The following is a 26,134-nucleotide window of genomic DNA, read 5'->3' on the forward strand; positions in this document are numbered from 1 at the left end:
GCCGATTTATATAGGGCGAGCCGGCGCCCGGGCGGCGGGCGTCGGGGGCGGGCCTGGGCGGGCCTGGGCGGGCTCCGAGCCCCGGCGCGCGGGCCCGCGGGGCGGCTGAGTGGCTCGGGGCGCGGGGGGCGGGGCCGCGGAGTCGGGCCCGGCGCCGCCCCCGGAGCCGCGCCGCCCGCGCGCTCGCCGCACCTGCCCTGGCGGGAAGGAGGCGACCCCAGGCGGTACCCGGGCGGGGGCCGCGGGGCCCTTGGGAGAAGCGCGCGGGTGGGGAGGGCGCGCGAGCTCGCGGTGTGCCTGGATAGAAACTTCCGCAGCGTCTCAGGGGACGCCGAAAACAATCTCGGTGATCAAGATAAAGAATATTCAGTGCACTGTTAAACAAAAAAACCCAATACGGGCAAACTACGGCCGGTTGGCCGGTCGCCCGTTTTTGTAAATAAAGTGGAATTGGAGCCCCAGGGTTGGGATCAGGACAAGGCGGATGAGGCAGGGTCATATCAGCGCAGGGGGACAGCCTGTCTTTATATTTAAAGTTGGACACTTTGTTCGTCGTAGGTTTTTGCGTGACTTTTGACTTTTTAAAAATCGTGCATTAAAAAACCATTTGTCTTGATTGCCAAGTTGCTCGGCTACCCTTACGTTTTGTGCTACGGCAGGTGCCTCATTCTTTTCACCCTAGACCTGGCACACTGCTCTGGAGCTTTCCCGGGGAAGCCAGAGGAAAGTGGGGGAAGAGCAGAGTTGGGACACTGTCAAGCGTGCCCCGGACTCCGGTTTGCAAAACGGATTTAACAAAGATCTTGCTGGGAATTGGCAGAGGAGACTCCAAAGGACTCACTCGGCTGGGGCGGGGAAATTATTTTAGCCAGGTGCCAAATAAAGAAGGAAGGTTAAGAGGCTGTGTGAACTAGGTTGGCATTTGGCTCCTTGGAAGCAAAGTAAAGCACTCTTGGATTGAGTAGATTGCTGAACTCCAGAAGCTTTCAGAAGAATCAATGGAGTTAGATTGACAGCCATTATGTCAAAGGACAAGTGCTTACTGAGTCCCTTAATCCCTACGCTGGGTAAGTATTTGCCAGACAAGTCCTTAAAAACCTACTTGCTAGCTTGAGTGCACTCTCAGGTTCCAAACCGAAGAGGAGAGTATAACAACATATCATAAGTCTAAGTAATAACAAGAATGTTTATAAAAATGGTCATTGTTGTAAATTGTAACGGCTGCTGATCCCAAGCACCCAGCACACTGAAGAAACTGGGGGGGGGGTGTCCCTCACTTTCCTATCTTGCTCTCTCCCAGCTTCTCTGGATCTGTTTATAGAAGGGCCCAATTCTAGGGTTCCTCCAGGATTGTGGGTCCTTCATTTAAGTCTACTTTGCAGTTCGTAAGTCCAGGAACCCCAGCGAGAGTGTTCAAAGAAGAGCAGTTATTTGGGGGGTTGTTGTTTTCAAGTTTATTTATTTTCGGAGAGAAAGTGTGAGTAGGGGAGGGGCAGGGGGGGGAGAGAGAATCCCAAGCAGGCCCCGCCCCGTCAGTGCAGAGCCAGACTCTGAGCTTGATCCCACAAAGCGGGGAGATCAGGACCTGAGCTGAAATCAAGAATCCGACGCTTAACCGCCTGAGCCACCCCAACGCTCCCAAAGGAGAGCAGTTTTGAATCCAGCTTTGTTGATCCTGGGTGAAATCTTTGACCTGTGTTCATGAGAAAGCCGCTCTGGTTCTCATTAGTTGGTTGTAACAGTGATGCAGCTGGACGCAGAAATGACCTTGTAGAATTTCGGGCATGAAGTACATTCTCTGAAAGTGATAGCCACTCTTCTTACCTTTTCCCGGGGAGAGAATTAACTGCTAAAACAAAAATCTACCGGAGCATTTTATTTAGAGGGAGGTGGGTTTTAGAACGCATTTCAATATAACATTGAGGGGGTGCCAGCATGGCTCAGTCGGTTGAGCATCTGACTCTTGATTTCAGCTCAGGTCATGATCCTACAGTTCCTGAGTTTGAGTCCTGCATCGGGCTCTGCAATGACAGTGCAGAGCCTGCTTAGGATTCTCTCTCCGCTCTCTCTCTGCCCCTCCCCTGAGTGCTCACTCTTTCACTCTCTCTCAAAATAAACTTTAAGACTAAATACATTATATTAAAAAAACCGAAAAGACAAAACACCAGGGGCGCCTGGGTGGCTTAGTTGGTTGAGCATCCTACTTCAGCTCAGGTCATGATCACAGGGTTCGTGAGTTTGAGCCCTGCTTTGGGTGAGCTCGAGCCCCGCTCTGGGCTCTGCATTCCCCGTCCCTCTCTGCAGTTCATGGGATTCTCTCTTTCCCAGTCTCTGCGTCTCACTCACTTGCACTCTCTCTCTCAAAAATAAATCATAAATAAATAAAAATAAAACAAAACCCCCTAATTCCTCCGGTGAAAAATTAGTGGGGGCTCTGTGTTAGTAACTACCGTGTGTTCTGGAAGCTCTTTACAGTACACGTATAATTAAGAAAAAGGAACTAATGCTAAGGCAGCACCTAGTAACTCTCAAGAAAAAAACTAGGAAGAAGGTCAGAAATGATACTTAAGGCCTCAGTTACCTATGTACCAACACACCCAGAATATAGGTCATAAAGTGAATGTAAAATGTTAATATAAGCAAGAAAACGCAGTTTTATAGGTCTTGTTCAAAGTTGGTAGTGTAGGACTTCTGACTGACATCTGGAAAAGGAAGGGGAAACCTGAGTGGGGGAGATACTATGTAGAAGGACAGCAGAGTAGTAACGATGTAGCAACAACATAGCAGTCATTTGTTGGCTGGAGGGTGAAAATGCAATGACAGCGAGAAATGAAAGTGATTGTAGTTGTGGAAGTATACAAGGAACTGCCTGGTTAGAGAACAGCTGTGAATAATACTTCATAAAACCGTCACATCGGCAAGAGATGATGATCGGAGGCATAGACCGTCTGAATACCTACTGGAAGGCTCATGATTCTGATAGCAACACATTGCATACATTCTTGACTCTCTGGTTGCTAATTACAGTTCTCAGAAGCCTCAAGAATCGGTGAGGTAGATTGCTAAACTGGGCTTCATCCTGACAATAAATAAGGAAGATCTGGTTAGCAAAGTGAAAGTGACAAGAATATTGGGGAAACTGACCATGCCAATGCCATCTGGGTCTGTTGAGCAAAAGAATGCTGGGCATGGTCACATACGTTAACTAATGTGTGCATATGTACTGGGTATGTAGAGGGTAGGCTTCAAAAGGTTCGGAGAAGAGATAAATAGATCTCCTGGAGAGATACCAAAAGACAAAGATAGCTCAAGAGGACAAAAGATTCCAAAGATAAAGTTCAGACCTCTACAATTTAGAAAAATTCCACTGAGAAACTCCAAAGGGAGAGATACTTATAAATGTAAAATGTCCTTACAGATTATTCTCTGATGAGCTCAGATTTTAAAAGTACATTTACAGATGACAGGAGGGCTGGACTTCCGAGGACAAAGACCAAAGAGTGTCACAGACCTCTAGGAACTGAGTCAGAGGGCTGAAGTCCAGAATAAACCCAGCTTATGAAATGGGATGGACCACAGTGTTGGGTTCTAATGTTGTAGTTATTGCAGGACATTTAAGGATGAAGAGTTAGAGCGGGCGCCTGGGTGGCTCAGTCGGTTAAGCGTCCGACTCTTGGTTTCGGCTCAGGTTATGATCTTAGCGAGACCCATATCGGGTTCTTGCGCTGACAGCACGGAGTCTGCTTGGGATTCTCTGTCTCCCTCTCTTTCTGCTCTCCACTCTCAAAAATAAATAAACATTAAAAGAAAAAGGGATGAGGAGTTAGAGTTTCACGGTAGCATGTATGATAAAGAACTCGGGAGGGGGGTCCTCGTTGATTGTGAGTTGGCAATGCCAAAATGCGCTAATGAGTCTTGAGTTGGGCCAAGAGGGTGGTGAACAGATCAAGGCCTCTGCTGGCCCATAGAGCTTTATGCTCACTTCTGGATGCCATGTGTAAGAGGAAATTGAGAAACTGGAACATAGTCAAAGAAGCCATCAGAAAAGTAAAGTTCCTGTAAATCATGTCATTTGAGAAATGGCTGAATGAATGAGAGATACCGGGGAAGAGCTTTGGGTGAAGGAGGGACATCTTGACTGTGTTCATGGGGGCGCCCGGCTGGCTCAGTCCGAGGAGCCTGCAACTCTTGATCTTGGGGTCGTGCGTTCAAGCCTCACATAGAGCGTAGAGATTACTTAAATAAGTACATAAACTTTTAAGAAAAAGAACTGTGTACACAGTTGAAGGGCTGTCAGGTAGAAGACGGGTAGACATTCTATATGGAATAAGCACCAGCTGGTATCATGAAGGTAGACTTTCACTGAACAAGAACTAGCTTTCTAAAATATGAGCTACTTAAACGTGAAATGGGTTGCTTTATGATGCGGGGAACCTCTCATCACTGGAGAGGGTAAGAGTTGAGGTCACTCAACTTATATTTGAGTCACTTATATATAATGGCCACTTATTAGGAACATAGTAGAGGACATGGTTGTGTTGATTGGGAAGAGTTCCCCACTCTTCCAATTCTCAGAGTCTACGTATCTTATTCTTATGTATCCATCTGTGTATTTTATGCATTCTTTGTCTCTTTAAAGGTGAATGGGTTTGAGCATCTGAATTTGAGAATCTGGGACAAAATAGGAAGAGAGAGGTAATTTAGCCCAGTGGTCAAGAGGGTGGGCTCTGGAGACACACCAGATTTCAAATACATGCTGCCAGGCCTTGGGCAAGTGGCTTAACCTCTCCAAACTTTAATTTCCTCTGGTGTAAAATGGTAGGGATAATAGTACCTGTATATCGAGGTTCCAGAGGGACAATTAAATAAGATAATGTGTGCATAAACAGTCTGGTACATAGTGAGCATTCAACATCTGTTAGATTTTATTAATACTGAAAAGAACACTGGGGTGCCTGGCTGGCTTAGTCAGTAGAGCATGTGATTCTTGGTGTCAGGTTTGGGAGTTCAAGCCCCACGTTGGGCATAGAGCTTACATTAAAAAAAAAAAAGCTTACATTTAAAAATAAAAAATCAGGGCACCTGGGTGGCTCAGTCAGTTGAGCGTCCGACTCCAGCTCAGGTCATGATCTTGCGGTTCGTGGGTTTGGGCCCCGCATTGGCAGCTAGCCCTGAGCTTGGAGCCTGTTTCAGATTCTGTGTCTCCCTCTCTCTTGGACCCTCCTGTGCTCACGCTGTCTCTCTTTCTCTCTGTCTCTCTTTCTCTCTCTCTCAGAAATAAATAAAACATTAAAAAAATTAAAAACTAAAAAATATCTGAGGACACATACTAACTTAAGTTGACCAACTCTTGAGTTTCAGTGGACACATCACTGCACCCTTACTTAAGCAAGGTGGTAAGCCAGTTCTCAGTGCCCAGTAAGGAGCCCACCTATAATCTGGCAACAGTATCAGCAACCACTTAAGCTGGATTCGAGTGTCTAAGAGGTACCCAGGAAAAGCACTCTCCATGTGTCCACCCGGTGTGCATTTGCCGCACGGGGGACTGTAACATCACACCAGGGTTTGCCCTGCAGCGACTGAGGAGAAAACAGTGCTCATCTTTGGCAGCATAATCTTCTTGGCTCTAGTCTCCCATCACTACTACTTCAGCTTCTGGAACAGTCTTGCTCACATCCAGTTTGCACCATAGTCCCTTCTGCTGCTCAAGAAACCTAGATGCCATCTTTGATTCTATCAAAGTTAGACATAGTAGAGGAGATGTACATGTTTTATTTTATTTTATTTATTTTTTAATGTTTCTTTATATTTGAGAGAGAGAGAGAGAGAGAGAGAGAGAGAGCATGAGCCAGGGAGGGACAGAGAGAGAGGGAGACACAGAACCCGAAGCAGGTTCCAGGCTCCTAGCTGTCAGCACAGAGCCTGACACGGGGCTCAAACCCATGCGTGGAAGAATTCACAGAGGATAGTAACGTGATGTAAATAACCTGAGGTAGGATTTTAGATCGAGTAAAAAAAGAAATTTTTCTTCACAGATTTTACAAGGTTAAAAAAAATTGTTCACTTCCAGGAAAATAAAGAATAATAAATAGGACCACTCACTGTGGGTAAAGATTTGCCACCCTCCAAGCTGTGACAAACAGACTGGGCTACAGAGGAGGTCTCCTGTGCATATTACCTGCTATCCCTCTTCCATCCGTGCTACAACTCACATTAGTAACAAATGACCGAACGTTTTTCTTTGGAAAATAAATTTAACAGGGCAAAATGCTTTTGACATACCAAAAGCTGGTGTGTGTGTGTGTGTGTGTGTGTGTGTGTGTGTGTGGTTTTGTTCAGTTATATGTATATTTTTGATATGTGTGTCAAATGTTCTATTTGATCCTTTCTAGGCAACTGGGACATCTGGTGAGAATAACGTAGGTTGACTAAATAATTTATTTTCAGGGTAGGCTTGCAAATTAAAGCCAGTTAAAAAGGCGGAGAATTCAGGCCACTTCAACTGCACATGACTTCAACTGGAAGACGGTCTTTTGGGACATAATTAAGTGGTCATGGTAAAAACTGCCTTCTTGAAATGAGATTCCTGAAATTCCTAAGCTTGACATACTTCAAATTAAAAAAAATTTTAAATTTTTATTTATTTTTGAGAGAGAGAGAGAGAGACAGAGACAGAGAGAGACAGAGCGTGAGCAGGGGAGAGGCAGAGAGAGAAGGAGACATAGAATCCAAAGCAGGCTCCAGGCTCCCAGCTGTCAGCACAGTGCTGGACGTGGGGCTCGAACTCGTGAACCGTGAGGTCATGACTTGAGCCAAAGTCGGACGTTCAACCGACTGAACCACCCAGGCGCCCCAAGATACTTCAAACTGAAATGAAGAAGGATGGTTCTACTATGAAAGTGGTAATTTTTAAATGTTAAATGTTTTAATTTAGTTTCTGCTAAGGCATAATTTACACCAAAGTGTGTACACTCAGGAGTCAGCAAGGATTAGGAGTTTCAGAACAACTGTGTGGGGAAGTCTCGGGTGAAATGGAGCAAAGCTAGGTCAGTGCAAGCTGTGACCCAGCAGCTGAGCTCGTGATGTGGTATCTCTCTGCTCAGCCACTTCAACTACATGTTGCTTTGAGGTCATGGTGATGCCATTTCTTTGGTGTCATGTAAGTTGCACATGCACATTGCACATTTCATTACAGCGGCGCTTTGTTACAAAATCGGGTGGAATGCCACCAGGCAACAGTCATGTTGGGAAACCTCCTATGGCACAGGTGTTCACCAGGACATCAGTTCAAAGCTCAGAGGTGGTATACGGCCCAACCTTCTCGTTTCTGAGAGCAGCAGACAGGAGGATTCTCTTGTCACTCCACACACACACAATTACGAGGCCACATCTTTTCTATGATTGTAACACGCCTTCAGTCAGTGCACTTCTTGTTCCATTCAGTTTTAAAGAGTTGGTTTCTTAGACTTTAGCTGTCTGGTTTTGAAGAACTTTTTAAATTCCCGTAATTCCTGGGGCTTCAAACTCTGATCCACCCCTGGGGTCAATTGATAGCTCAGAGGAGACACAATGTAACCATTTTGGTAAAGACAGATTCTCTTGCAGAACTCAAAGGTGCCAAACATAACTCCAAAATACGGAACTATCTGTTTAGAAAGAAACGAAAACCCTGTTAAAATCTCAAACATAAAATAGTCAAGGCATCTTCGGTCAGCCTGCATCAGGGTCAACTGACGCGAAGGCTGTGGTTGATACAGCATAATTCTTTTTGGAATCAGGGAAGATGGCAACGCGAAAGCTGGCACAGTGTGGGTGAGGGCAGAGCGATGGCATGGGTCTGGATTAATCTGACACTGTCTGTCGACATATGCTGGTCTTGACTGGAATCCTTTAAGTGTCAACTCGTGCAGTTGACTGGCTAGTCCAGAGTTCTTAGCGTTTTTCGGTGGTGGTGGGGGGAGGGTCATGAAATACTTTGGGACTATGATGAAAGCTTGGGATCGTCTCCCCAGAGAGATGCACACAGGCACGTACATATGCAGTTTTGCAAACGATGTTAGGCTAGGGGATTAGGTTCCCCTTAGGAGTCTGTGAACCCCCATGTGAGGAACCTCTACACGAAATGCTCAGTTGCTCTTGGATGGGGCGTCAGACACTCCAACACCACACAGGGTCCCCTCTCTCAGGGCTGACTGCCAGCCTCTACACCTGGGACTTATGCTACCATCAGTATAAGACAGGCTGTCTCCATGCAACCTGTCGGGGAACGGCAAGGGAATGGGCTAGAATTGGAAGAGGTGGGGAGGAAGAGACTGATCACCCTTCTCACCTTTAGCAAGTTGGCTGTCAGTCCACTCCAGAGCGCCAGTACCCCTTGGGCCTTGACTATCTGCCGGAAGCAGTCCACTGCTCCTGAGAAATGGACGTCCACCCCTCCACAGTGCGGAAGGTATGGGCTCTGAGCCTGGCAGAAATTTACAAGATGGGATGGAGTGATTGAGTCACCAGGAAATAAATGTTCTAGATGGAGAAGCCGGGGTCTTGAGTCTGGGCCCTGGTTGCTATGCTACTGGCCACGATGTTGGCCAAGAATGGCTGTCACAGGGCTCTTGTTGGATGGGCTGAGAATGAATATCAACATGCAGTAAAGTCACCTTGCTCACATATTTGTGGCTTATTTTGCTTGGAAGGAAGCATCCATTCAGGACAAAGGAAACTTCATACTTGATATTACTTCCCCACCTATGCCCTCTGGACATGATTAACATTCTCCCAGGCCTTTAACCTTTAAGTGCCCCCCCTTTAAAAAAATTTTTTTTAATGTTTATTTTAGAGAGAGAGAGAGTGAGCGAGTCAGGGAGGGGCCAGAGAGAGGGAGACAGAATCTGAAGCAGGCTCCAGGCTCTGAGCTAGCTGTCAGCACAGAACCCAATGCGGGGCTCGAACCCATGAACCGTGAGATGATGACCTGAGCAGAAGTTGGACGCTCAACCGACTGAGCCACCCAGGCGTGCCTCCATTTCCCTTCCTTGCGAAGCTCTCAAGTGTGGGCCGCTCATTTTTCCACATCACAGAAGTCCTGGGCCAGGGAGCAGATCCCTCTTGCCGTCCCCAACCCTGTCTCCCTTGCTCTGAGGCTGGAAGTTTTCCGCAGGGGCTCATGTCACTGAATCGTGCTCCTTGCTGCCGCTCACATCTCTTGACCTCCTGAAGGTCTTCCACGTTCACTGAAGACCATGCCCCCCAGGGGCTCTCCCTCTTCCAGATTCACCACCATCTTAGGGAACTCTGGCATCTATAAGAAAACCCATCCCACACCCAGTTTCTGGACCTCGACTTCAGTGACCCTTACTTTTCCAGCACTTTCAGCCATGTTCACAGACTTCATCACTACTCTGAGAAAGGTCCTGGCCAATCACCAAAATACTCCCTCTGTGAAAGTCACATTTTTGTCCTTTAGTAAAACAGTTTTAGGATCAGATGAAATACTATCTGCATACACACCTGACAGTCCTGGGCCGCTGTGAGGGGGACAGCCCCTTGCAGCTGGCTTTCAGAAATGGTGTCAAGGTCACATTGAGCTTTTCTCATACTGTGGTTTGTTTCTGAAATGTCTGGTGGAGGCTAGCATGGCATTCTAGTGAAGTGGAATCCAGATCTCCCACGCCGGGAGGGGTGCCCTGCTGGCTCAGTCAGAAGAGCATGAGACTCTTGAGCTCAGGGTCGTGAGTTCGAGCCCCACGTTGGGTGTAGGGATTACTTAAAAATAAATAAAGAAGCAACAAAAACGATCTTCCACGCGGGCGAGGGAGGCAGTAGAGTCTCACAGTCAGAAGACCAGAGTATCTGGAGCCGGACGAGTCAGGGTCTATCCTGGTGGCCTCACCTGCGGGCCCTGTGACCCTGGGCACTCACCTAGCTCTCCTGAGCCTGTTTCCTTGTACTCTGAATAAGGAACTCATGTGGGACTTCTGTGAGAATTGAATGAGGTGTGCATGAAAGGCACATGGTAAGGATCAAGAAATACGGGCTAGCGTTGCTCTCACTATTACATAGAAAGTACGCTTTGGGGCGCCTGGGGGACTCAGTCGGTTAAGCGTCCAACTTCGGCTCAGGTCATGATCTCGCAGTTCACGGGTTTGAGCCCCGCGTCGGGCTCTGCGCTGACAGTGCAGAGCCTGCTTTGGGTTCTCTCTCTCCCTCTCTCTCTGCCCCTTCCTTGTTCATGTGCTCTCTCTCTCCCTGTCAAAAATAAATAAATAAACATTAAAAAAAGAAAAAAATGTTCTCAAGAAAAAACAACTCCTTCCTCCGTAGAGCTTTGTGTGACCACCATCGTCAGGACACAGAACTGTCCCCTCGGCCCCCGCGATTCTCTTGTGCCTCCCAGCCCTGGACAGCCAAGGATCTTTTCTCGGTCCCTCTAGTTTTGCCCTTTGAGCATGTCATATAAATGGACGCGTACAGCCTGTAGCCTTGCGAGACGGGCTTCTCTCACTCAGCACGATGCTTCTGAGATCCATCCCTATTGTCGTGTTCATCAGGAGTTTCTTCTCTTTATTGCTGAGTCGTGTTCCATTGTGCGGCCCCACTCATCTGTTACTGGACATCCCTTTCCCTTTTCATTTGTACTTTTTTAAAAAAGGTTATTTATTTTGTATAAGAGAAAGCGAGAGCCAGAGAGAGAGGCAGACAGAAGGAGGGAGATGTCCCAGCAGGCTCTGCACCAGCAGTGCGAAGCCTGATGTGGGGCTCGAACCCATGACCGTGATATCATGAATCGTGATATGACCTGAGCCAAAAATCTAGAGTGGGACGCTTAACCAACTGAGCTGCCCAGGAGCCCCTTATTTCCTGTCTTATTTGTCTGTTCCTCTCAAGTAGAATTTTAGCTCTGTGGGAAAGGGGATTTTTGTCTGATTCACTATCGTATCTTCTGTATCCTCGACACATAGCAAATGTTCAAGAAATATTTGAATAAATGACATATATTCACTTAGGGCCCCCTGTCAAATTCAGTAGGGTTTCTTTTTTTAAAAAATAACTTTTAAAGTTTATTTATTTTGAGAGAGAGAGACAGAGAGTTGGGGGGTGGGCACAGAGCGGGGGAAGGGCAGAGAGAATCCTCAGCAGGCTCCTCGGAGCGTGGCCCTCATGAACCATGAAGTCATGACCTGAGCTGAAGCCAAGTGCCAAACACTTAACTGACTGAGCCACCCAGGTGGCCTCGATATTTTCTTATCGGATTTTGGAGCAGTATTTGGCATTAGTAACCAGTAACTTTTTGCCCTCCTCAATGTATACAACTTCTCTAGGAAATTCTATCATAGCCATGGCTTTAAACACCGTCTACAGGCAGATGACTTCCAAATCTTTCTCTTTGGCCCGGACCTCCTACCCTGAGCTACCAAACCAAGCGCTCAGCTGCCTCCTGAACACGTCCACCTGGGTAGCACACAGGTTCTCAAAACTTGACGTGCCTAGAACCCATTATTGCCTTTCCCCTTGATCACATCAAATGTATTCTTTCTTTTTTAAGTTTATTTATTTATTTTGAAGGAGAGACAGAGAGAGAGAAAGGGGGGGAGGGTCTGAGAGAGAGGGTGAGAGAAAATTCTAAGCAGGCTCTGCACACTGTCAGGGCAGAGCCCAACGCAGGGCTTGGTTTTCACAAACCGTGAGATCATGACCTGAGCCAAAGTCAAGAGTTGGATGCTTAACTGACTGAGCCACCTGGGTGCCCCATGAAATTAATTCTTTCTTCTGTATTTTTCTTTTTAAAAAAATTTTTTTAATGTTTTACTTATTTCTAGGAGAGAGAGAGAGACAGCATGAGCAGGGGAGGGTCAGAGAGAGAGGGAGTCACAGACTCTGAAACAGGCNTGAAAAGTAAAACCCGTCAAACTTTCCATGCCTTACTGCCATCCAAAGGCAACCATCTCTCCAACCTAATCCCCTGTCATTCTATCTCTCTCTGATCCACCCATAAGGGCTTCCTTGTTCTTTTTTTCTTTTCCTAGGAGAGAGAGAGAGACAGCATGAGCAGGGGAGGGTCAGAGAGAGAGGGAGTCACAGACTCTGAAACAGGCTCCAGGCTCTGAGCTGGCAGTCAGAGGCACCTGGCCTCCTCTGTATTTCTTATCTCAGTAAATAGTACCACCATTCAACGTGCTGCCCTAAGTCAGGAGCCTGGGATTCCCGGGAAATCCAAGCTCCTTAGAATGACTTACAAGGTCCTTAATTAACAGTTTTCTGGGGCGCCTGGGTGGCTCAGTCGGTTAAACATCCGACTTCGGCTCAGGTTCTTGGGTTCGAGCCCCAGTCAGGCTCTGTGCTGACAGCTCAGAGCCTGGAGCCTGCTTTGCATTCTGTGTCTCCCTCTCTCTCTGTCCCTCCCCAGCTCATGCTCTGTCTCTCTCTCTCTCTCTCAAAAAATAATAAAAATTTAAAAAAATAATACTTTCCCTAGCATTAAAATCATCTTTCACGCCCCATACTCCTTAGCAATATTTCTGTACTGCCATTAGCTCTCCTTATCCCCTCTGAAGACTTTTCATTTATTCAAATGTTTATTTGCTACCTACTATGTGCCAGGCACTGAAGGTCCAGCAGTGAACAAACAGACAAGAGTCCCTGTTCCCACAGAGCTGAAATTCTAGTGGCGGGAGAGGAATAGACAAAGAAAATAAATAATTTTACCAAATACTAAAAGGCACTGAACGCTCTGAAGAAAATAAAGGCAGGGAAAAGATACAGGGAGAGCCTAGAGGGTGTTGAAGTCTTACTTGGGCGGTCAGGGGAGACTCAGCAAGAAGACCTTTGAGGAAAGATTGGAAGGAAGTGAGTTGTACAGCTATCTGCAAAGGCCCTGGGGCACGAGCATGCCTAGGGTGTTAGAGAGACAAAAAAGGAAGCCAATGTGGTGAGAACGGAATGAACAAAGGAGCGAGTAACAGGACAGGACATCAGAGAAGTAACTGGTGAGTGGACCACGTGAGGCCAGTAGGCCACTGTAAGCATTTTGGCTTTTACTGAGGGAGAATGAGAGTAACTGGGGAGTTCTCAATAGAAGAGTGACATAAGATGTTTACTTGCTTTGGGGGGGAGGGGCAGAGAGAGGGGGAGAGAATCCCAAGTAGGCTCACCGTCAATGCAGAGCCCGATGCGGGGCCTGATCCCATGAACCGTGAGAGCATGACCTGAGCCGAAACCAAGAGTTGGACGCTTAACCGACTGAGCCCCCCAGGCGCCCCTAGCCTAGTTTATATTTCAACAGGATCACTTTGGCTGCTGTGTTGAGAAGACGCAAGGGGTGGGGGGGAAAGGGTGGAAGGGTGGAGGACAACCAGTTAGGAGATTACGAGGGGGAATTTAGGTTAGAAATGACGGCAGTTTGGGCTGGGACTCCCTTCTCCTTGGAAAGAAGCTGCCTAATCACAGGACTTGAAGTTCTTCCTGCTACTGTAAGACTGACATAAGCAAAGAGAGATTGTGTTCGTGCAGGAAATTAACCTCCTTATTCTGTTATGAAATCATATGATTGATTTCTCTTCTGCTGGTTTCCAGTAAACGTGCAACAAAGCCCCGAGCATGAGTCAAGGTAAACATTTTGTAACCTGGTGCCCCCCACCGCGACTAAAACCAAAAGACACTACGAAAGTTACATGAGTTACAGAACAGGGCAACTAGACTCGACTTCCGATGAATCAAGGGCCACCTATGGTCAACCTTAGGACCTTAACCCTCTTGCAAATGTCTTTCCTTCACTCCACCTTCACTGCCAAGCCACCATCATCGCTAACATGGATCATCATGTCTCCTTGGGACAGAGAAAGTGTGGGACTCCTTGCCTGGCCCTTCTATAGTCCATTCTCGGGGCGCCTGGGTGGCTCAGTCAGTTAAGCGTCCGACTTCGGCTCAGGTCATGATCTCACAGTTCGTGGGTTCCAGCCCCGCGTCGGGCTCTGTGCTGACGGCTAGCTCAGAGCCTGGAGCCTGCTTCAGATTCTGTGTCTCCCTCTCTCTCTGACCCTCCCCTGCTCACGCTGTCTCTCTTTCTCTCCCTCTCAGAAATAAGACATTAAAAAAAATTAAAAAAATATAGTCCATTCTCTACAGAGTCATTCTGGCATTTTAAAAGTCAGATCTTTTTACTCATCTGCTTAAAATATTTTAATGGCTTTATACTTTTCATTTTTTGAATGCTTATTTATTTATTTTGAGAGAGAGAGAAAGAGAGAGAGTAGGAGAGAGGTAGAGAGAGAGGGAGACAGAGAATCCCTGTGCTGTCAGCCCAGACCCAGAAGGGGGGCTCGATCCCACCAACCGTGCGATCATGTCCTGAGCCAAAATCAAGAGTCGGAAGAGTAACCAACTGAGCCACCCAGGCGCCCCTTTAATGGCTTTATTAGAATAAAAATCGACATTTTTGACTTGTAGTGCAAGCTGGGTGCTAACATAGTGGCAAATATTTAACAACAGATTCTCTGAGCGGGGAAAACGCCCTGAGCTGGAGCAGTCGTCGGTTTCAGTGCTGTGAATATTCCCACCACAGTCGATCTCAAGCTGGCAACCGTGAGGTCCGCCAGCTCCTGGACTTCACCAACTCCCAACTTTCTAAGTAAAGTTTTCCCAAGAAAAATTTAACAGAATTCCGAACCCTCTCCAATGTGACGCCGACCTGTTTTCCCAGTATTCTTTTCCCTCCCAGCCTGTGACGGTGAACTTCCTGTGTCAACTCGGCTAGACCGCGGTACCCAGATATTTGGACAAGCGCCAGTCTAGGTGTTGCTGCAAAGGTATTTTGAAGATGAAACTAACCTTTATTGTTATCGTTATTTTTCTACTTTGAGTTTTGAGTTTTATTCCCGTTAGTTAACAGTGTTCATATTAGTTTCCCGTGTACAGTTTAGTGATTCAACAATTCCATACATTCCCCCGGTGCTCATCACAGCAAGTGTGCTTTTCCAACCCCATCACCTATTCACCCATCCCCCCCGCCCCGCCCACCTCCCCTCTGGTAACCATCAGATTGTTCTCAATCATGAAGAATCTGTTTCTTGCTTTGATTCTCTTTTTCTCCTCTATCCGTTTTCTTTCTTAGATTCCACATATGAGCGAAATCCTATGGTATTTGTCTTTCTCGGACTTGTTTCACTTAACATTATACTCTCTAGCTCCATCCATGTTGTTGCAAATGGCAACAATTTCATTCTTTGTTAGGGCTGAATAATATTCCATTGTATATATACACCACATCTTCTTTATCCATTCATCTTGGATATCCATTCTTTATCCAAGTAGCCAGTCGATGGACACTTGGGCTGCTTCCATATCCTGGCTATTGTAAATAATGCTGCTCTAAACATAGGGATGCGTGTCTCCCTTTGAACTAGTGTTTTCATATTCTTTGTGTAAATTTCCAGCAGTGCCATTGCTGGATTGTAAGGTAGTTCTATCTTTAAGTTTTTGACCAACCTCTATACTGTTTTCCACAGGCCTGCACCATTTTGCCTTCCCACCAACAGTGCAGGAGGGTTCCCCTTTCTCCACATCCTCGCCAACATCTGCTGTTTTTTGTGTTGTTGATTTTGGCTGTTCTGACAAGTGTGGGTTGATATCTCATTGTATTTTTTTTGAAAGGCTTTATTGTTTTTTATTGTAAAGATTTTTTTTAAGTTTATTTATTTATTGAGAGAGAGAGAGAGAGAGAAAAGGAGAGGCAGAGAGAGATAGAGAGAATCCCAATCAGGCTCCATGCTGTCAGCCCAGAGCATGACCTGGGGCTTGAACTCATGAACCATGAGATCATGACCTGAGCCGAAATCAAGAGACAGACACTTAACCAACTGAGCCGCCCAGGCACCCCTAAAGATATAATTTTTAAGTCATCTCTACACCCAACGTGGGGCTCAAACTTACAACTCGGAGATCAAGAGTTGCCAGGTGCCTTTCATTGTCCTTGTGATTTGCATTGCCCTGATGATAAGTGACGATGGGCATATTTTCATGTGTCTGGCCAAATGAGATTAATGTTTAAGTTACTAGATTTTAAGGAAAGCAAATTGCCTTTCATATCATGGGTGGGCCTCATCCAATTCATTAAAGGCCTTAGGAGAAAAAAGACCGAGGTCAACTTCAGGAAGAGGGAATTGTGCCAGTAGTTAACCTCTGAACTTGAACTGCACCATATTCCTGCGGATCTCGGACACGCCAGCCCCCACAACCGTGTGAGGCCATTCCTTAGAACAAATCTCTTTCTTTCTGCATATAGACATATCCTACCGGGCTCTGTGTCTCTGGAGATTCCCAATACCTGCCCCCACGCCAGGAGACCTGCATCCAGTCACACTTATTTCCTGGACACTATATATACCTTTTCAGTTGGGCAAAACCCTAATCACCCAGGGTGAGGTCTGATGCCACCTCATTTTGAACTTTTAAAAAATTCCCTAACTGGCGCCTCGGTTTGTGAGTTTGAGCCCTGCATCGGGCCCTGCGATGTCAGCGTGGAGCCTGCTTGGGATTCTGTCGCTCTCCCTCTGTCTCTCTGCCCCTCCCCCACTTGTGCTCGCGCTCTCTCTCTCTCTCTCTCTCTCAAAATAAATAAATAAATAAGTAAACTTAATTAAGAAAAATGTAAATTCCCTAATTGGAACTCTACTTGTTTCCCTGCTTCTTCTTCCCTTCTCTCTCTTCTTTTCTTAAAATTTACGTCTTTGTCTTTTTTTTGAGGATTAAAGAAACAAGTTTATTTATTCAAGTAAACCTTACACCCAACGTGGGACTTGAACTCACAACCTCGAGATCAAGAGTCGCATGCTCCACCGACTGAGCCAGTGAGGTGCCCCTACCTCTCTTTTTAAAAAACTTTTGGGGGTGCCTGGGTTGCTCAGTTGGTTAAGCGTCCATCTGACTCTGGATTTAGACTCAGCTCATGATCACCTGGCCGTGGGATCAAGCCCTGAGTTGGGCTCTGCGCTGAGCATGGAGCCTGCTTGGGATTCTGTCTCTTGCCCTCTCTCTGCCCCTCCCCCACTTTGCACATGCTCTCTCTCTCTCTCTCAAAAACACATAACCTTTTAAAAAACTATAAAAAAAAGTATGTAAGAGGAGGGACAACAGAAAGAACAGGAAAAAAGAAGAAGGCTCTTGTAGCTGGAGCAAACAGGAGCTCAGAACCTTTGGCCTGTTTTGGGGGACTTCGATCGGCCGTAGACATAGAAGTCACGATGCGAAGACCAAGCTGGCCAATTCCCACACCATCGGAGGACATAAACATGTGGAAGGCAGTCGTGGTAGGAAGCTTCTGTCTTGTGGCCCACTTCCCGTAATCCAACAAAAGCAGCCAACCGTGTTGGGGTAAAAGGACCTCTATGTCCTGTGAACCACATGGCCCAAGTTTCCCTTGGCGGAGCCTGACCCCCAAGAGCCGTCCACATATAGCTGGGGAGCGCCCGGCTCTGCAGTGGGGGTGTCTGTGCAGCGGGTGTGGGCCGCTGGCCCCGTCGTGGCTGCCTACAGGCTGCCCTCCACCCCTACCCACGACTATCGGTCCAGGAAGCCCGAGCTAATGATGATAATGGTGGGGAAGCCAGGAAAGGGACCGCAGGTGAGGATTGCGCTTGGAAAGGGAGAAGAGAAACCGTGAGCTCCTGGGTGCCGGTTGGGAGGCGGGGGCGGAGGAACCAGACATGTAGCTGGGGCCGGACTAGAGGAAGTGACCGAGCTGCAAGGCAGCGGGGCCACCCAGGCTGAGGCCTTCGTGGGAGCAGTGGCGGCCCCGAAGAGTCAAATTCAGTGTCACCGCGATGGGGGGGAGGGAAAAGACTGTAAGAAGGCAGTTTTCAGAGGGCCGGGAGTATATGGATTTGGGCAATGCTGGCCTCTAGGTAAATGCCTGCCAAACTCAGCCCACAAATGAATAACTCTCCTACCGGCCCTGCTCACCATTATCTCTAGAGATCGAGGGTCCTTTGAGGTTCTGTGAGGCTAGCGAGCTCTTTTGTGTGTGTATGGCAATCATAGAGAACACAGAAACACACCTGGACAGGCTTTATAGTTCGAATCAGGCCCCCGACGCCATGTACCGATTCTGAAGAGATGCTTCCAGAACAATAAAAACAGCACCTCAGCTTTGTGGAGTATCTGTCAGGCGCCCGGCTCTGTATCTGCATTAACCCAGTTCAGTGTTCTCTGCGGTGTATGAGTCAGGCACGCCACTTATCCCCACGGTTTACGGATGAGGAAGATGAGGCTCAGAGAGGCCACACGGCTTATGCAAATTCACAAAGAGGTAAGGGCCAGGGCTGGCATCCAGAGCCCATACTCTTAATTTTTTTTTAATATTTATTTTTGAGAGAGAGAGAGAGAGCGTGAGCAGGGGAGGGGCAGAGAGAGAGAGAGAGAGACAGAGAGAGACAGAGAGAAAGAGAGAGGGAGAGAGAGAAACAGAGGATCCCAAGGGAGCTCTGTGCTGACAGCAGAGAGCCCAGTGCAGGGCTCGAACTCTCAGACCATGAGGTCACGACCTGAGCTTAATCGACCGAGCTACCCAGACGCCCCCCAAAAGCCCATACTCTTGACCACGGAGCGAGTCTTTAAGCTTTAAGATGAACACAGCTGCCAAAACCAAACCAGCAACAGCTCCACGGGGGCAGAGGGGGTGTCCACCCAGGGTGTGTGCCTTGCCAAGCTGACTTGAGGCCAGCAGAGGGGCGCGCGGGCTGTGGTCTTGATCTCCTCCTGACAGCAAGGACTGTGGTCTTCCCTGGCGAATAGCAGGGCTTCTCTGGGACCTCTCTTTCTCCCTCCCCTACCTCCTTCTTCACCCCTGTTGTGGAGTCGGGGGAGGTGAGGGGGGTCAGCGCCTATCAGAGCTCTGTTACTGCCCAGCTGGAGCTCAGAGAAGCCTGCTTAGCACACGGCGGCCATTTTGATTCCCAGACTTTATCTCTTGGAAGGAGTAAGCCAGCTCAGGTCAGAAGAAAAGGGCAGGGTGATTTTACAAGAGACGAGTTAGGCGGGCCCCTCCCTCCTCCCTCCTGGCCCGCCTCAAGGGACAGTCTTGTTTCCATGACCAACGACTGCCATCCCTGAAGTATTTAGGGCACTCTACACCTTTTGGGAAAACATGGGGGAGAATTCTGTCCCCTACACCGCCACCACGATGCTCAAACAAAGCCACCTCCCCTCCCCCAACATCTACCTGGACCCCAAAGGTGTCTTTTTTTTTTTTTTTTTTTTGCAGACTGCCGAGGCAATGCTACTGATTTAGGCAGAAGGTAGTCCCCAAAGGGGCCAGATCCCAGAGGAAGCCGGCAGACAGCCAGTTGAAAATGCAACAGAGTAAAGGCAATGTTCCCATCCTCTCCCACGACCTAGAGCTTGCGGCTCTGCCGGGAAAAGAGAGCTGTGTTCCTGCTGGGAAGAGACGCTGGGTCAACCAGGAAGTGTTGAACTGGGCCGAAAACCTGCAACCCTGTCCGCACTTCCTGGGAGCCTGTGCCTACCCTCCCAGGGGCTCGGAGAGCCAGCAGGGCTTTCTTCCCGGCGCCTCCGAACAGCCGGAACAGCCGCGGTCAGTTTGTGGCCCGCCAGAGGCCCATGGCTGTCGAAGGCTCTAAGCTCCATTGTCAGGCTGCCAGGGACTAAAAGGGAGCCCTTGGGCAGCCTGGGTTTCTAAAGACTCGCCCCCCCCCCCCCACTTTTAACTTGAGTTAACCATTCTCTGGCCAAAGCCAAGCTCTTGTCTGTCCATTTCTGAGCTTGCACTTTTTTTTTCTCCCCCAACTGCTCTTGCACTGAGATAGTGAGCTCCCAATTGCCAGGGTCAGGTCTCCTCCCTCATCGGCTAGTCCTGGCTCCAGGGCAAGGGAACGGAAAGAAATGAACAGATTTCTTGGTATCTAGGCACTCCCCCCCCACTCCTTTCTGGAGGACAGAGCATGGGCCCCAGGAAGGAGAGACCTGGGTTCACCCCCAGCCCCATCACTTGCTGGCTGTGTGACTGTGCCCCCTTTCCTCAGCGAGGAAACAGGAATAGTACCAGCACTTATTTCACAGGGTCGATAAAGAGGATGACATGGGATAATAAACTGCCTTGTGCATGTTGAATGACCAAGAAATGGGAGTTCTTATCAGATTACAATTTATTAATCCCAGGCAAGACTCTCCTTTCATTCCCTCCTCCTGACCTATTTTTGCCCCCACCCTTGCCCCTGACGAAAGCCTCCCCATCACAAGAGAGCACAGACTTAGACCCCGTTCATTCACCTCGGGCCACATTTCCTGAAATCGACAAACTGACAAATGCAAATTCTAGGAGACTGTGCTGCGTCAAGCGCTACCAGACACCCCACAGAGTGGTGGGAGGCTGCCGTGAAGAGGGGCTGGGCATCAAAACGCGTCAAGATGGATTTACTCTGTCCCTTCGGCATAGTCACCTGTCTTCAGATGTGAACAGCCGTTAGCGCTGCAATAGAGAAAGCCTGCCGGCTAAGGCAGGCAATGGAAGATGGCTTGGAGCTCACCCCATGGCCCTGAACTTCATTTTTCAACAAGTATCAAGTGCCCGCCACGTAAGGCTACACGCTGTGCGGATATACAAATGTGTGAGAGCTACTTCCCGAAGGCAAAGAGCTTGCAGTCTCGAGGGGATCATGACACGGAATATTCTCACACAAGGAGCCAAAAGAGAGCCATAGTGAGAGTTGAGCTATGGGGCGGTCAGAAGGGGGGACTCCTGCCGTGTGAGGTGAGGGAAGACTTGGGGAGGTGGCCCTGATGGGACAGAGGCGCAGAGCAGTGGTGTGGACATGGGAGAAGGTGGGGCATGTAGGGAAATGCTAAGGAAATTCAACTGGCTGAGTTAGAGGGCACGTAGACTAACGGCGTTATTTAAAAGGGATTACTTGGTGGGGGGGGGGGGCGCCTGGGTGGCTCAGTTGGTTGAGCGTCTCTGGCTCAGGTCATGATGTCATGGTTCGTGGGTCTGAGCCCCACATGGGGCTCTGCTGTAAGCATGGAGCCTGTTTAGGATTCTGTCTCCTTCTTTCTCTCTAGTCCTCCCCTGCTTGATCACACTCTTTCTCTCAAAAACAAATAAACATTAAAAAAGGGGGGTTACTCACCCACTAAGCTCTTGAAACAAATAACGATGCCCTCAGGGGTGGCGGTGAAAATGAAAACATAGTATCTGCAATTTTTTTTTTGTTATGTTTTATTTACTTTTGAGAGAGAGAGAGAGGAGAGGGGCAGAGAGAGAGGGGGACACTGAATCCAAAGCAGGCTCCAGGCTCCAAACTGTCAGCACAGAACCCATAGTGGGGCTTGAGCTCACGAACCGTGAGATCATGACCTGAGCCGACGTCGGACGCTTAACCGACTGAGCCCCCCAGGCGCCCCTGCCTCTATCCATCAAGATAGGATAGTGGTTTTGGGGGTGTTAAAAGCCAACTCATTTATCAAACAAAATCAGCCGATCTGTGTATACTAGAAGAGACAGCCACCAGTGAGGCAAATCACAGTTGAGCTTTTGAGAGGCAGGTAGATGGCCCAGGCAGAGGTGACAGGAACGTGAAATACATTTATTTATTCTTTAGGGGCTAGTGGGGAGGGGCCTGAGATCATTCTGATGGGACTGGAGGCCTGAATAGAACAGAGGTTATAAAAAGGTGGGGCTTATTTAGCTCACGCAAGATTCAACAGTTCTTATTTGCCAACATTGAAACGTTGGGAGAGTTTTACATAAAAATCTGGATTTTAGTCTCCCTTGCGAAACTGGGCCCCCATTTCAAAATGGCACCCAAGCCTTGGAGAAGAGGAACTAGCCTTGGTCACCACTGGCTTCCTTTATTCCCTCCCGCAATTCATATTGAGATGCTAATCACATTTTGCAGCGCGGAACCAGTAAGCTTTCCAAAATGCTTTGCAAGCCAAAAGCCCGCGATGGCTCAGAAAGCCTTTGAAAGCTGTCTTCAGTGGGTGAGTGTCAGTTATCTGGGTTTCCCTGCGTTGCTGTTCTGTCCCCCCCCCCCTGTCACTTTCAAGTTGCCTCTGGCATTTGATTTTGCAGTTCCTAATATAGGACCTCTGTGCAATGCGGGTGGCAAAGTGGGTAAAGGCAGTGCGCCAGGCCAAGGGGCTCAGCCTCAGATTTTATTCTCTACGGGCAAAACGAAGGACAAAACACAGGCAGATCTTAAGAAAATTAGTCTGGCCTGGGGCGCCTGGGTGGCTTAGTCGGTTAAGTGTCCGACTTTCGCTTAGGTCATGATCTCGCGGTTCGTGGGTTCGAGCCCCGCATCGGGCTCTGTGCTGACTGCCAGCCCGGAGCCTGGAGCCTGTTTCAGAGTCTGTCACTCCCTCTCTCTCTCTGACCCTCTCCTGTTCATGCTGTCTCTCTCTCTCTCTCCTAGAAATAAATAAAACATTAAAAAAAATTAAAAAAAGAAAATTAGTCTGGCCGGAGCCGTGGGCTGGGCTGGAGGGACTGGAATGAGTATTGACCCTGGAGACAAGCTACCCGGTTTTTTTTTTTTTTTTTTTTTTTTTTTTTTTAGGGAGGGTGCACAAGTGAGCTAGGGGCAGAGAGAGAGAGAGAGAGAGAGAGAAGCAGGGCTTGTGGTTTCTTTTTCTTTTTTCTTTTCCTTTAAGTTTATTTTGGGAGAGAGAGAGAGGGAGGGAGAGAGAACAAGTGGGGAAGGGGCAGAGAGAGGGAGGAGGACAGAGGATCTGAAGCCCGCTCTGTGCTGACAGCAGAGCCCTTTGTAGGGCTTGAACTCATGAACTGAACCGTGAGATCACAACCTGAGCCAAAGTCAGACGCTTAATCAACTGAGCCACCCCAGATCTTGCAGGGCCTCAGTTTTCTCATCTGGAAAATGGGCTTGATATGAACAGTACCCACCTCATAGGGTCGTTGTTAAGGATTACACAACATAATGAGCGTGAAATACTTTTAGCACAGTGCCTGCTACATCAGTGTTCGATGCTTATGATCATTTTTAGACTTAATCTCGGAGAGCAGCGGGAGGATTTACTGCCATAGCCTGGGGGAGGGGAAGAGGAAGCGTGAAAGCCAATGTCCGGAATTCCAGCCTGGGTGACTGGGGAGGGGGTGGTGGTGGTACCGAAATGGAAAGCCCTGGGCAGAAAGTTGCAGGGTACGTTAGAGGCGACCGTGTACAGGTGACAGCCAGATGACCACGCGCGGCGGGAGTGTGGGTCGGGGCTGAACATGTGGGGTTGGGCTTGAGACACCGGGAGGAGACGGCTACGCCGGGAGGGGCCGGACTGAGTGACGGCGCCCAGTGCGGCAAGGGCAGCCTGAGGCGTTAAGCATCTCGGGTGGGTTCAGCGTCTCTGTTTGAACAGTCCGGGGCCTCTCTTCGCTCAGGGACCGTGTGTATTCTGCTCTGTCAGCTGTGCCACTCGGATACCACCTTTGTCCTTCAGTTTACGTACTTTCAGTTCAAATGCTGACCTGGCTCAATCCCGCTTGCCTTGTGAGCCTTGATGGGGTCAAAGTCCCCCTGGGGTACAGAGCAACAGGCGGACAGTCGGTTTTATATTTGATGAACTGGAGACACCTAACATGGGCCACAGGGGAGGGTGTCAGAGTTACTGGCCTGGGGGGGCGACACCAAGCTTGTGCCTCGTGCCTCCCACCTGACCCTGTCAGAGAGGGCCCACCGGGTTTCCAAGGCTCCCGTGTTCTTCTCAGCTGCTCCCTGGAGTTTCAGGGCAGCCGGCTTCCCTCTGTCTTCCACATGCACCTGTCCAGAGACCCTTCTGCTCAGGACTCCGCCCCTGGTCCTTATTAGGGGCTCACGGATTCATCAGACCGATCGGTCTCCGTCACTGTCTTTCCTGTTCCACTTGTTCTCTCCATAAACTAAGTGCTCCTGAAATACACATTTCCAGCCCCAGTTCTGGGCCACGTGTGGGAGGGAACGAAGACGAGAAGGACAGGCTGTGCCCGCAAGGCCTTGAGCCATGCCCAATGCCCTGAAGAGTGGCAAAGGCGATTTCAGGCAGCACGCCGGGTGGGGGCCACCTCATTTCATTTGTGCGCTGGGCCGCCCCGCCCCCCCTTCCCACCAGAAGCCACTGCATCAAAACGTGCACAAACCTAATTTATTTACCCCTGCATTCTCTGGCATGGCAGCTACGAGCCAGGACAAGAAAAAGAGAAAGGGATGAATGGAAGCATGGTGAAGGAAGGGCCCAGACGGTTAAACGAGACTCCTGATTATTCTCATTGATGTTCGAGAGAGTTCCAGCCTGATGGGGCATTAGATGGGCAGATTGTGTGTGTGTGTGTGTGTGTGTGTGTACACAAAAGCATATTGGGAGAACGAGACATTCAGCTAAAGTGGCCAGTCAGTGTGGGAGTTGAGAAAATTCCCCGGCCAGCTGGTTGGTTATCTAACAGACACCTGCTGTTGATTTGCTTCCTGACAGGCCGCTCGAGGAGGGAAGCCAGGGGAAGGCAAATATTGCCATTAAGTGTGCTCAGTCGGGGCAGCAAAGTCCGCTCACTATAAATTCCAGTGGTAAAACTTGCGGGCTCCCGCGGGGGGGTGGGCGGGAGGCCGCTACTGAGGCTCTCCCTTGGAGAATGTGGATCGTGTGCCTCGCAGGGAAACACCCCCCCCCCCCCTACAACAGGATTTCGGGTTAGCCTGTTGTTTCTAGGCTCCTTACCCTTCAGACTGAAGGTGCATTTCAAGCGGGGATTAGGAGGTTAACTGCACAGAGATCACTACCTGCCAGGCTAATAGCCTCAGCGCGCTCAGAAATGCTCCACTTGCTGCAGCGACATCTAATGGCCAGAGGAAGCAATGCATGTTTTCATCGAACAGCACTGTGAGTCCCTCTGGGGAGTTCATTTTTTTTTTTAAGTAGGGTGGACCGGGTGTTGTTATGTTTATTAACGCCCGTAAAATAAAACTTTGACCGCCACCCTAAGAATTCACTTCCTACACCTTTGGATGATATTTATGACGTTATTCATAATTGGATGCGGATCATACTTTATGAAAACCATGCAATTACCTCTCTGGGATTTTTCTTTTCTTTTTTTTTTTTTTAATAACCAGCCTGACTTTGCGTTTATTTTAAAGCTTCTTCTTGAAGCTCTGTCTGTCTGGTATCAAGAAGGCTTCCGTACCAGGGAAAAGATGATCAAGTTTACCCCCAAACAGCTACTTGTAGTGCATCTCACCCCGATTTATAGTAGAGTGTTGTCGTAAAAAAAATTTTTTTTTGAAAAGTGACAGTAATTACTGCTGATGGCTGTTGAGGAGACAAACCACTCATTCACTGCTGGAGCAAGTGTAAATGTACAACTTTTCTGGGGTGCAAAGTTCATTCAGAGTCTTTACATAAAACAATAAAAATAATTTTAAAAATCAATAAAATAAAAAATAAATAAACTTAAAAAAAAGGGGGGCACCCGGGTGGCTCAGTTGGTTAAGTATCCGACCCTTGGTTTTGGCTCAGGTCATGATCTCTTAGTTCATCAGTTCAAGCCCCACAGAAGGCTCCTCTCTCTCAGTGTGGAGCCTGCTTAGGATTCTCCCTCCCTGTCTTTTTGCTCTTCCCATAAACAAACAAACAAACAAACAAACTTAAAAAAACAAAAGAGCCTTACAATTATTTTTATGTGGAGACCCATAAGTCGATTTGTAGGAATAGAGCTGAAGGGCGTCATCACACATGTGAAAAACATACAAGGGTTTTCACTGTAATGTTATCACCCTGAACAATTAGAAATAGCCTAAATATTTAGAAACCGAGAAATTGGTATTTACGGCCCAATGGAGGCCGAGACTGAATTTTGCAGCCACAGACCAAGAAATGCGTGGGGCGGCCAGAGGCTGGAAGAGACAAGGAAGGATCCACGCCTACAGCCTTCAAATGGGGCGTGGCCCTGGCATCTACTTGATATTAAAATTCTAGCTTCCAGAACTTTGCAAGAATGAATCATCGCTAAAAAAAAATCTATGGCACAGCCATATGGTGGAATATTATGTGACAAATTTAAAAAGGCATTCTCGATAGTTGATGGTCTGGGCAATATCCATTATATAATAGGTGAAAAAAGTAGGATATTAATTTTTATATATGG

General features: G+C 48.2%; 1 protein-coding gene across 1 annotated transcript in view; it reads right to left on the bottom strand.

The window, feature by feature from the left end:
- Nucleotides 1-6,903: 6,903 nt before the first annotated feature.
- Nucleotides 6,904-26,134, bottom strand: part of SLC25A43 (solute carrier family 25 member 43) — a 32,341-nt gene continuing 13,110 nt past the window's right edge. The window contains exons 4-5 of the mRNA XM_039219824.1: nucleotides 8,330-8,464; nucleotides 6,904-7,646 (exon numbers count right to left, since the gene is read on the bottom strand). Of these exons, the coding sequence (XP_039075755.1) occupies nucleotides 7,446-7,646; nucleotides 8,330-8,464 (336 nt within the window). The 3' untranslated portion in view covers nucleotides 6,904-7,445. The remainder of the gene's footprint in view (nucleotides 7,647-8,329; nucleotides 8,465-26,134) is intronic.

This window comes from Hyaena hyaena, unplaced genomic scaffold, assembly GCF_003009895.1.
Source record: "Hyaena hyaena isolate Hyena2069 unplaced genomic scaffold, ASM300989v1 scaffold_840, whole genome shotgun sequence".
Taxonomy (NCBI): domain Eukaryota; kingdom Metazoa; phylum Chordata; class Mammalia; order Carnivora; family Hyaenidae; genus Hyaena; species Hyaena hyaena.